This window comes from Hypanus sabinus, chromosome 7 (assembly GCF_030144855.1).
Source record: "Hypanus sabinus isolate sHypSab1 chromosome 7, sHypSab1.hap1, whole genome shotgun sequence".
NCBI lineage: Eukaryota > Metazoa > Chordata > Chondrichthyes > Myliobatiformes > Dasyatidae > Hypanus > Hypanus sabinus.
In genome coordinates this window covers 11,272,341-11,285,052 of record NC_082712.1, presented here as the reverse complement: position 1 = coordinate 11,285,052, position 12,712 = coordinate 11,272,341, and the positions used below count along the sequence as shown (strand labels likewise).

The window sequence follows — 12,712 nt, the reverse complement described above, 5'->3', positions numbered from 1 at the left end:
ATGCTTCCCCAGTGACCCGGAGACTTGACATCAGTGCCCTCACAGCTCAGTGCAACATTCAGCCTTGCTCCTCAGCAATACGGGTGTCGGTGTCATCAAGCTCCAATAACACACAGTGATTCCAGTTAATGGGCTCATCAGGACCAGCGCATCTCAGCACAAAGAAGCAGCCGTCCTAATCAGCCAAAGATTCATGGAAATAGTTAAAGAGATATAAAAAAGACAAACTGAGAAAGAAATTATGTATTTAAATGAAATACAGAACAAATTAGAACACCATCAATAGTACTACAATACCATCAGACTATATTAGTCTGATAATTATTGACGGAGGAATTCATCCAATGTAAGCTGCTGTTTCGTTCTGATTGACTGTAATTAAAACTATCTTCTTCAATGGCAAAAGGGGATGAGTGACCAGTGTGACACGTAGACAGCTCTCTCTCTCTCTCTCTCTCTCTCTCTCTCTCTCTCTCTCTCTCTCTCTCTCTCTCTCTTCAATGAGGATGAAAACCTGTCAGTTCCTTGAGATGGGTGGGTGGTTCTTGGAGAAGCGATGTGGAAGGTTGTAGAATCAGAACGGTGAGCTTTGCTCTCCACTCCCGTTGTTGCAGGTGTGATCTCTCTCCCTCTCTGAGCCTGTCTGAGACACCAATGTGCTGGATTATGGACTGCAGATTTGATGGACTCTGGATCAAGGTCTCTTTGAGGGGTTTCTGCTGTTGCTTGCATGGTGGGGGGTGGGCGGTGGGGGGGTGGTTAACGGTTTTGCTGCTGCTTGTGTGGGTAGATTGGCGGCGCGGATTCAGGGCTTCGATGTTTCTCTCATTCATTCTAAGGGGTTTCTTCTTTTGTGGATGTCTGTGAAGAGTAAGATTTTCAGGTTGTATACAGTATACATTCTGATATGAAATTAACCTTTAAGCACTTGGATACTCTTCTAGACAAATGTCTGAACAGCAATTCACTGCAAACTTCAGTTTTCCTTTGAGGATGTACCTTTGAGACAACTAAATGATCTGGCACTTTTGTGATCTCCTGGGAGGTCTAGCGAAGATGAGAGTGGAGAATGCCATCACTGGAGATGGCAGTTTCAAGGCCTGATGGTGGAAGACAAACTCATGATTAGTTCCATTACTCAGTGCCAAGATTAAAATTGTCCATTTCCAAGCTCCTATCACAATTAAGCAGCAGAGTGTCTCAATGAACTGAAGGGAATCGTGTCTATTTTCTCAAACAGTTTTTGTTTTTTAAGAGTCATCCCAATAGGTGGCTGCCCCAATTAACTAGAATACACTGTATTTCAGAAGCAAAGACATGCCAGGAGGAGTCAGTAGTGAGTGCTGTCTCTCCTGGACTGAGGATGGAAATGGTGCAGCCTCCTCCCCCGGGTTCAGTCGTCTTTGCCGATTACTATTTCTTCACCACCTCCGCATAGATCACATCTGAAACACAAAAATCAGATATTAGTTCAGACAGTGAGGGAAGATTGAAGGCTGAGGATTGAAGACTGAAGGTTGGTGACTGAAGTTTGAAGACTGAGGATTGAAGACTGAAGTTGGCCTGCCCAGAAGTTAAGGCCCAGGGTTGGCATGTCTAGAAATCCAAGACCTGATGTCTGTGAGCCCACTGGCAGCTGAAGGTCCGGAGGTGGTCTATCCCAGGTTTGGAAGCCTGACAGTGTGGGGATGGGGTGAGAGGGAGGAAAGGGCTTGTATGCAGTGCTTGTTTCTTTCATGGTTGTTGTTCTCTTGTTGCTTGTGTTGTTCTGCTGAATATTGTGGGTGTGCGATTTTGGTGCCAGAACGTGTGGTGACACTTGCGGGCTGCACCCGGCACATCCTTGTGTTGTGTTGGTTCTTTACGCAAATGACATTTCACTGTATGTTTCGATGTATGTGTGATAAATACGTGAATCTGAGTCGGAGACTGGCCAGGCCTCTCTGATGAACAGGAAGCTCAAAGGGCCTGTGCAGTCAGCTCACCATTCCCGATTCCTGTCTCGTATGCCACTGTTTCCTAGCTAGTGTCCTCACCTGTGCAACAAGAGCAAACGAAGTTTGCTTCCCTCCTCTTCTTCCCCCTCCCCTTCCTTTTTCTCCCTCTCCCCACCTGCTCCTCATTCCTCCTCCCTCAATGTTCCCCCTTCCCCTCCCTCTCTCCTTCCATTGCTCCATACATTTCCCCCTTCCACCACTCTCTCCCTTCCTACCATTCTCTCCCCCTCTCTCCCTTCACCGTTCTCACCCCCTTCCTCTCTCTACCCCTCCCTCTCTCTCTTCCCCACTCAGTCCCCTCTCTCTCTCCCACTTCCCTTATGCCTTTCCTTCACCCCCTTCTCTTTCTCCTTCGTCCCTCCTCCTCGCTCTCTTTTATTCCCTTTCCCCTCCCTCACCCTCTCTCCCCTTTCCCCTCCCTCTCTTTCGTTCTCCCTCCCCTCTCCTCTCCCACTCTTCATTGCTTCTCCAATCCTTCCCTCCAGTCTCAGTGCGGTGGACTGCAGGACCCAGTGGCAGCCAGACACACACCCTGTGAGTGGGAGGGACGGGTGAATGGAGCAGTTGAAGGAGATCATTTTCAAGAATACCTTGAGAGAAAGCCTCACCTGGAGGTCCAGCTTCCTGCTTCTGCCCACCTGGAATTGAAGAAGAACTTTCTGTTAGTCAGCAGGATGACCTCGAAGTGATCCAAGAAATGGTGAAAGGTAAGCGGAGACTGTACCTTGATCTTCAGCTTGTGGTTTGCTTGCCTTCTCACCTCTAATCAAAATAGTGGCATAAGTGCAGGAATCTGGCTGCTCTGTAAGGAGAGGGATTCGTCTGAATCGACAGCAAATCGAAGTCAGGAGTTGCAATGTTATGTTGAAACTGTATAAGGCCCAGTTTAGAGTATTGTGTGCAGATTTGGTCACCTAACTACAGAAAAGATATGAATAAGATTGAAAGTGCAGAGTGCAGAGAAAGTTTACAAGGATGCGGCCAGAACTTGGTGACCTGAGTTATAGGGAAAGATTAAAGAGGTTGGGTTTTATTCCCTGGAGTGTAGGGGAATGAAGGGAGATTTGATAGAGGCATGTGAAATTATGAGGGGTAGTAATAAGATAAGTGCAAGCAGGCTTTTTTCACTGAGGTTGGGTGAGAAAACCCACTGAGGGGGCACAGTCCTAAGGTGCTTGGAAGTAGGTACAGAGGAAATGTCAGGGGTAAGTTTTTCACAGACAGAAAGTGGTGGGTGTGTGGAATGCACTGCCAGCGAAGGTGGTAGAGGTGGATACAATAGGGTCTTTTAAGAGACTCTTAGATAGGTAAATGGAGCTTAGAAAAATAGAGGACTACTCAGTAGGGAAATTCTAGGCAATTTCTAGAGTAGGTTACATGGTCGGCACAACATTGTGGGCTGAAGGGCCTGTAATGTGCTGTAGATTTCTATGTTTCTATGAGACTAGAACTAGAGGTCATAGGTTAAGTGTAAAGGTAAAATGTTTAAAGAAAACATAAGACCATAAAACAGAGGAGCGAATTAGGCCATTCAGCCCATCGAGTCTGCTTCACCATTCCATCATGGTTGATTTATTTTCCCTCTCAACCCCATTCTCTTGCTTTCTCCCCATGATCTTTGACACTCTGACTAATTAAGACCTTATCAATTTCTGCTTTAAATATACCCAGTAACTTGGCTTCCACATCTGTCTGTGGCAATGAATTCCTCACTACCCTCTGGCTAAAGAAATTCCTCCTCATGTCTGTTCTATAATGACATCCCCCCATTCTGAGGCTGTATCCTCTGGTCCTAGACTCCCTCACTTTCGGAAACATGCTCTCCAATTCCGCCCTATCTAGGTTTTCAATATTCGATGATCAGCAGGAAGTCTGAGAAATGGTGAACAGGAAATGGAGATTGTACCTTGATCTTCAGCTTGAGGTTTTCTTGCCTTCCCAAGTCCTGTCAAAATGCTGGCATAAGTGAAGGAATCTGACTGCTCTGTAAGGAGGAGAGTGATTAGTCCGAATCGACTAATGTCTGAAAGCAAGAAATGTTACAACACCTTGCAGCTGACATTTATATGGAGCCTTAAACTACCTACAGACTGTACAAGACCTTGGAGAGTGGTGTCCACAGGTACATAGTGTTGTCAAAAGAGTTTTGTACGATAGCCTTCATAAATCAAAGTACTGAGTCAGGTGTACAGGTGTACCTAATAAAGTGGCCATTGAGTGTAAATACAATATTCTCAATCACTGACTCATATCTGTTTCAGCATCTTTAAGAAAATTGAAAGGTTCTGTTGATCATTTGCTTAAGTTCTGAATAAAAATTGGATAAAATTCCTCAGCAAATGAGGCACTGATGTTGACCTCTCTCACTGCGATTGAAGAGAACGCTGTCGTACACACTGCCATTGTCTTGTGCTGTCACAAAACACAGGATGGTCACGGGACAGAAGGAAGTTTGGCCCTTGGAGTTTATTCTGGGTCCTCGTTCCATGGGACTTGCTTTTTCCCCTGTGAATTAGCTGAAATGTTCGGGCTGTTTGTTTCTGTAGGCCTTACATATCTGAGTCTAAAACCTCTCCAGAGTAACACACTCAAATGCTAAAGGAACTCATCAGGTCAGGCAGCATCTATGGAGGGGAATGAAGGTCTCATCCTGAAACATCAAACGTTTATTCCTCTCCAGAGATGCTGCCTCTTCTAAGAGGATCACAACCTTGTCATAGGGTTCTGAGGCCCGTGTTCCTCAATGACTCGGAAAGCTATGTTGGCTGGAGCTTAGGTTTTATGCTTTGGCTCTTGGTAGGGTCAGCCATGCCAAACAGGTCAAAGGGCAGAGGCCGGTGTAAGAATGGTCCACCGGTTCTCCAGTTTTGGGGTTCAGCTCAGGGCTAACAACCCTGACTGGTCAATCAAATCTGTTATGGAAACAGCAATGAAGAATCCTTCTACATCTGAGTGCAATGGTATTCCTGAGTCTCCACTTGGGACTTGCGTGACTGACAGTTGTGAAAGCTACCGATATGATGAAGTAGGCCAGAGATGGAGGTCCGCCATTGCTGCCCGAAACCTCAGTGGTGTAACAGACAGGAGAGTAGATAGGTGCTGAGTTCCTGAATTGAACTGAACTGAATTGACATTATTACTTACATCCTTCATTTACATGAGAGTAAAAATCTTTACGTTACGTCTCCATTCAAATGAGCAATGTTCAATTTAGAGTAATTTATAATAAATAGTATGTACAACAGAATAGTCAATATAACAAAGAAATAAAATTGTATCAGAGCCTGTTGGCCCTGGCTTTTATGCTGCGGTACCAATTCCCGGATAGTAACAGCTGGAACAGAGATGTCGTGATGGGAGATTTTAATTTCCCAAATATCAATTGGCATCTCGTAGACCAAGGTGTTTAGATGTGGTGGAGTTTGTTAGATGTGTTCAGGAAGGTTTCTTGACACAAGAGGAGAGGCTGTACTTGATCTGGTACTGGGAAATAAACCTGGTCAGCTGTCAGATCTCTCAGTGGGAGAGCATTTTGGAGATAGTGATGACAATTCTGTCTCCTTCACAATAGCATTGGAGAGGGATAGGAACAGACAAGTTAGGAAAGCATTTAATTTGAGTAATGGAAAATATGAGGCTATCAGGCAGGAACTTGGAAGCTTAAATTGGGAACAGATGTTCTTAGGGAAATGTACGGAAGAAATGTGCCAAACGTTCAGGGGATATTTTTGTAGAGTTCTCTATAGGTACGTTCCAATGAGACAGGGAAGTTATGGTAGGGTACATGAACCACGGTGTACAAAGGCTGTAATAAATCTAGTCAAGAAGAAAAGCTTACGAAAGGTTCAAAGAGCTAGGTAATGTTAGAGATCTAGAAGATTATAAGACTTTTAAGAGAGTTTTGGATAGGTACATGGAGCTTAGAAAATTAGAGGGCTATGGGAAGCCTAGTAATTTCTAAGGTAGGGACCAAAGGGCCTGTATTGTGCTGGCTGTAGGTTTTCTATGTTTCTTACCTACTGACTCACTTTCAAGAACTCTTCATCTCATGTTCTCAATACTTATTGCTTATTTATTTACTATAATTATTTCTTTCATTTTGCATTTATACAGCCTGTTGTCTTTACACACTGGTTGTTTGCCTTGTTGGTGAGCTCTTTCATTGATTCTATTATAGTTATATGATTTATTGAGTATGCCCACAGGAAAATGGATCTTAGGGTTGTATATGGTGACAGATGTGTACTTTGATAATGAATTTACTTTGAATTTTGAAATGTTAGCAGGAACTCAGCAGCTCAAAGGAACGGAATTGTTGACATTTCAGATTCAGACCCTGCAAACCATTGATAATTTATTTCTCCCCGACAGACACAGTTCAACCTGCTGAATTTCTCTACCAGATTGTGTGTAATTCCAGTTCCCAACACTCTTGTCGCTACAAATGAAGTCAAAACTCTCAACCAGTAAGGTGCTGGTATTTACCTTTGTTGTTGCTGCTCGGGGCAATGTTGTCGTACAACAGGCTGCTGTCTTGCACTGTAACACAGATCAGAGAATCAAGTTCAAGTTTTAAGTTTAGTCACAAAATAATATCAGCACAAGTCCCTCGGTGTTAAGCATGAAGATTGGTGTAGCATGGGATGCTGTCCTGGAGCCATGTTTCTGTAAGAATAAGCATGTAGCAGTTCCTCATCTCACGCCTGTGCACCAGTGCATATGCAGACCAATGCAATCCCGCTTGTTTTCATTGAGTGAACACTGGAGGGCAGCACTGATAGCATACAGCAGGAGATTCAGCCCATCAAGTCCATACTAGCTCTTAGAAGGACAATTCTATCATCCCATTGATCCTTCTCTTATCCCATGGTCCTGGACGTTATCTCCTGCCAATCCAATACTCTGACGAATGCCTTTCCTTTTACAGATTTAGGGTCAAAACAATCTTAACCCCTCCCCTTCTAACTTCTGGCCAGCTTTATCACACTATGCATCTTGTTTAAAAAGGGAACAGGTTCTCTCTTGGATTTATGGGTGAGAAACTGAAGTGCACATAGTAGACCATACTCTCTGCTCCGCCATTCCATCAAGGCCAATTTATTTTCCCTCTGAAGCCCCATTCTCCTGCCTTCTCCCTGTAATCTCTGGACCTGCTCCAATGTAGCACACGCTTCCTTAGATATGGAGTCCAAAACTGCTGACCAAGTGTGGCTCGGCCGATGCCTCGTGCCTTGCAGAGGTGGAAATGCATTGGGGTATCAGGAGGTGGGCTGCTTCCCCCAGAGACACAGCCTCTAGCTTGCTTGGTGCTTACAGAACTAGTCCAGATGAGTACCTGCTCGGTGGTAACCTCCTCCCAAGGTATGAGGGTCCCAAAGTGGTAATGCAACTGAATATGTCCTGCAGAGCTCTGTGGGGAGCCGTAGAGTGCTGGGTGTCTCAGTTTCTTCAGCACCTGTATTTGCTGATTGTTGCCTTAACGAGAGTCCTTAACTGAATTGACTTTATGAAGACTAAAAATCCTTACATTAATTCTCCATCAAAATGTGCAATTTATAGTCATTTATAATAAATAGTAAGTAGAGCGGACAGTCAATATCATATAGAAATACAATTGTATCAGCATGAATTAATCAGTCTGATGGCCTGGTGGAAGAAGCTGTCCCAGAGCCTATTCATCCTGGCTTTAATGCTGCGGTATCATTTCCTGGATGGTAGCAGCTTGAACAGTTTGTGGTTGGGGTGACTCAGGTCTCTAATGATCCTTCGGGCCCTTTTTACACACCCGTCTTTGTAAATATCCTGAATAGTAGGAAGTTCACATCTACATATCTGCTGGGCTGTCCTGCGATTGAGGGGAGTACAGTTCCCATACCAGGCAGTGATGTGGCCAGTCAGGATGGTCTTAGTTGTGCCCCTGTTAAAAGTTCTTAGGATTTGGGGGCCCATCCCAAACTTCTTCAACTGTCTGAGGTGAAAGAGGTGCTGTTGTGCCTTTTTCACCACACAGCCAGTATGTACAGACCACGTGAGATGCTCAGTGACATTTATGCCAAGGAACTTAAAGCTGTTCACTCTCTCAACTCCAGATCCATTGATGTCAATAGGGTTGAGCCTGTCTTCATTCCTCCTGTAGTCCACAACCAGCTCCTTTGTTTTTGCGACATTGAGGGAGAGGTTGTTTTCTTGACACCACTGTGTCAGGGTGGTGACTTCCTCTCTGTAGGCTGCCTCGTTATTATTTGAGATGATCAGTGTAGTGTTGTCAGCAAAATTAATTACAGATTGGAGTGGTGGGTGGCGACACAGTCATGGGTATACAGAGAGTAAAGGAGGGGACGTAGTACACAGCCCTGAGGGGCACCTGTGTTGAGGGTCAGAGGGGTGGCGGTGAGGGAGCCCACTCTCATCACCTGCTGGCAATCTGACAGGAAGTCCAGGATCCAGCTGCACAAGGCAGGGTGAAGGCCGAGGTCTCTGAGCTTCTTGTCGAGCCTGGTGGTGGGGTGGGGGTGGTGGGCGGGATTCTGGTGTTGAATGCTGAACTGTAATCCAAGAACAGCGTTCTCACATAAGCATCCTTCTTCTCCAGATGTGTAAGGACAGTGTGTAGAGCTGTGGCTGTTGAATCATCAGTCGATTGGTTGTGTCGGTGGGTGAATCGTAGGGGGTCCAGTGTGGGTGGTAGCAAGCTGTAGATGTTGTCCTTGACCAGCCTCTCAAAGCATTTGCTTATTACTGAGGTGAGTGCAACAGGACGCCAGTCATTCAGGCACGTTACCTTGGCCTTGTGTTTTCTGTTTAATCTGGTCAAGTTAATTGTGACTGGCACGGGCTTTCTGCTTTCCATGATTATTGAAAGGGGACTCTCATTTAGTGCTGAGTGCAGTGCTTGTGTTTGTGGAGAATGATTAGTCTCACAGTGTCACTCGATCGTCTCTCTGATACTCTGTTGGTATTCCAATGTCTAATCCCTTGTTTCCGTCTCTTCATGGGAGCACCTGGGTTCAGTCACGCCGGCGTTCACCATGACAGAGTCTGCTGTTCCTCCGCTCCTGGGTTGAGTCATCGTCAGCACTCACTGTGACAGAGTCTGCCATTCGCTCACTCCTGGGTTCAGTTGTCGTCAGTGCTCACCGTGACGGAGTCCAAAGTTCCTCTGCTCCTGTGTTCAGTTGTCGTCATCACTCACAATGACGGAGTCTGCCGGTCCTTTGTCCCTGGGTTGAGTCATCGCCAACACTCACTGTGACAGAGTCTGCCATTCCTCCACTCCTGGGTTGACTTGTGCTGGTGCTCACCGTGACAACGAGGCAGCCGGTCAGACTCCTGGTGGCAATGGTCACGGTCTGGCATGGCTTTCAAATGATGGTTCCTTCCCACTGACAGGCAGCCTCGAAAAGTTATTGACGCTCAACTGTCAATCGTCTGCTGAGTCTAGTGTTCATTCTGATCAGAAGGGACAGCAGATCGCAGTCACCCTTCAGAGAGAGAGACATTCTTATATCCATTACTCTCACTCTCCTGAGAGCATCAGAATGGGAATGCAAGGGAATGAGAGGGTTACCAGATGAGGAACGTCTGACAGCTCTTGGGCTGTACTCCCTCGAGTTCAGGAGAATGACGGGGATCTCATAGAAACATTCCAAATGTCAAAAGGCCTGAACAGATTAGAGATGGCAAAGTTATTTCCCATGGTAGGGGAGTCCAGAACAAGAGAGCACAACTTCAGGAATGAAGAACATCCATTTAGAACTGAGATGAGGAGAAATTACTTTAGTCAGAGGGTGGTAAATCTGTGGAATTTGTTACCACAGTCAGGTGTGGAAGCCAAGTCATTGGGTGTATTTAAGGCAGAGATAGATAGGTTAGTGATTAGCCGGGGCATCAAACGGAATGGGGGAGAAGGAAAGTGGGGATGACTGGAAGAATTGCATCATCCCATGATTGAATGGCAGAACAGACTTGATGGGCCAAATGGCTTACTTATGCTTCTATAGCTTATGGTGGTTAAGTGGTTAAGTTAGAAACATTGAAACTCTACGGCACAATACAGGCCCTTCGGCCCACAAGGGTGTGCCAAACATGTCCTTACTTTAGAAATTACCGAGGGTTACCCATAGCCCTCTATTTTTCTAAGCTCCATGTACCTATTGAGGAGTTTCTTAAAAGACTCTATTATATCCAACTCCACTGCCATCACCAGCATTCCATTCCACACACTCACCATCCTCTGTGTAAAAAAACTTACCTCTGACATCTCCTCTGTACCTATTTCCATGCACCTAAAAACTGCTCACTCATGTTAGCTATTTCAGCGCTGGGAAAAAGCCTCTGACTATCCACACAGTCAATGCCTCTCATCATCTTATACACCTCAATCAGGTCACCTATCATCCTCCGTTGCTGCAAGGAGAAAAGGCCGAGTTCACTCAAACTATTCTCATTAGGCATGCTCCCCAATCCAGGCAGCATCCTTGTAAATCTCTTCTGCACCCTTTCTATAGTTTCCACATCCTTCCTGTAGTGAGGCAACCAGAACTGAGCACAGTACTCAGAGTGGGGTCTGATCAGGGTCCAATATAGCTGCAACATTACGTCTCAACTCCTAAACTCAATCCCACAATTGATGAAGGCCAATGCACCGTATGCCTTCTTAACCACAGAGTCAACCTGCACAGCTGCTTTGAGTGTCCTATGGACTCAGACCTCAAGATCCTCCTCATCCTCTACACTACCCAAAGTCCTATCATTAATGCTATATTCTGCAATCTTATTCAACCTACCAAAATAAATCACCTCACACCTAGCTGGGTTGAATTCCATCTGCCACTTCTCAGCTCAGTTTTGCATCCTATCGATGTCCCGCTGTAAGCTCTGTCAGCCCTCCACACTATCCACAACGCCCCCAATCTTCGTGTCATCAGCAAATTTACCAACCCATCCCTCCACTTACTCATCCACGTCATTTATAAAAATCACGAAGAGTAAGGGTCCCAGAACAGATCCCTGAGACACTCCATGGGTGACCGGTCTCCATGCAGAATATGACCTGTCTACATCCACTCTTTGCCTTCTGTAGGCAAACCAGTTCTGGATCCACAAAGCAATGTCCTCTTGCATCCCATGTCTCCTTACTCTCTCAATAAGCCTTGCATGGGGTACCCTGTCAAATGCCTTACTGAAATCCATATACACTACATCTACTGCTCTTCCTTCATCAATGTGTTTAGTCACATCCCCAAAAAATTCATCAGGCTCGTAAGGGACGACCTGCCTTTGACAAAGCCATGCTGACTACTCCTAATCATATTACGCCTCTCCAAATATTCATAAATCTTGCCTCTTAGGATCTGTTCAATCAACTTACCAACCACTGAAATAAGACTCACTTATCTATAATTTCCTGGGCTATCTCTACTCTCCTTGAATAAGGGAACAACATCCGCAACCCTCCAATCCTCCGGAACCTCTCCCTTCCTCATTGTTGATGCAAAGATCATCGCCAGAGGCTCAGCAATCGCCTCCCTCACCTCCAACAGTAGCCTGAGGTACACCTCCAACTTGATTTATCATACTTGATGCTTTCCTAAAGCTCCAGCTCATCCTCTTTCTTAATATCTATATGCTCAAGCTTTTCAGTCTGCTGTCAGTCATCCCTACAATCGCCAAGATCCTTTTCCGTAGTGAATACTGAAGCAAAGTACTCATTAAGTACATCTGCTATCTCCTCCAGTTCAATATACACTTTATCACTATCACACTTGATTGGTCCTATTCTCTCCATCTTATCCTCTTACCCTTCACATACTTGTGGAATACCTTGGGGATTTCCTTAATCCTGTCCACCAAGGGCTTCTCCTGGCCCCTTCTGGCTCTCCTAACTTCATTCTTAAGCTCACTCCTGCTAGCCTTATAATCTTCTAGATCTCTATTCATTATCTAGTTTTTAGAACCTTTCATAAGCTTTTCTTTTCTTCTTACTAAATTTACAACAGCCTTTGTACACCACGGTTCCTGTACCCTACCATCCTTCCCATCTCATTGGAAAGTTCCTGTGCAGAACTCTATGCAAATATCCCCTGAAAGTCATTAAGAAGGCATACGGTGGTTTGGCTACATTAGTCGGAGGACTGAGTTCAAGACCTGTGAGGTAGTGTTACAGCTCTATAAAACCCTGCTTAGACCACACTCGGAGTACTGTGTTCAGTTCTGGTTGCCTCATTACAGGAAGGCTGTGGAAGCTTTAGAGAGGATGCAGAGGAGATTTACCAGGATGCTGCCTGGATTAGAGAGAATGTCTTATGAGGATTGGTTGAGCAACTTAGGGGTTTCTCCTTGGAGTGAAGGAGGATGAGAGATGACTTGATAGAGGTCTATGAGATGATAAGATTGTGTGGTCAGCCAGAGGTGGAAATGGCTAATACGAGGGGCATACTTTTTAATGTGATTGGAGAAATACATTGGGGTGAATGTCCGAGAAGGGATTCTCACACGGAGAGTGGTGGGTGTGTGGAATATGCTGCCAGGGCTGGTGGCAGAGGCAGATACGTAACAGACATTGAAGAGACTCTTGGATAGGCACATGGGTGATAGAAAAATGGGGGGCTGTGTGGGAGGGAAAAGTTGGATTGATCTTAGAGTAGATTGAAGGGTCAACACAACATGGTGGGCTGAAGGGCCTGTTCTGTGCTGCACTCTGCTACGTTCCAGTG

General features: G+C 45.4%; 1 protein-coding gene across 2 annotated transcripts in view; it reads right to left on the bottom strand.

The window, feature by feature from the left end:
- Window positions 1-228: 228 nt before the first annotated feature.
- The window catches only part of LOC132396566 (uncharacterized), a 57,852-nt gene continuing 45,368 nt past the window's right edge, over window positions 229-12,712 (bottom strand). For both annotated transcript variants that reach the window (XM_059974223.1, XM_059974222.1), the window contains 5 exons: window positions 6,483-6,536; window positions 3,904-3,981; window positions 2,722-2,799; window positions 2,606-2,635; window positions 229-1,445 (listed from right to left, as the gene is read on the bottom strand). In XM_059974223.1, coding sequence (XP_059830206.1) covers window positions 1,414-1,445; window positions 2,606-2,635; window positions 2,722-2,799; window positions 3,904-3,981; window positions 6,483-6,536 — 272 coding nt within the window. In that variant the 3' untranslated portion in view covers window positions 229-1,413. The remainder of the gene's footprint in view (window positions 1,446-2,605; window positions 2,636-2,721; window positions 2,800-3,903; window positions 3,982-6,482; window positions 6,537-12,712) is intronic.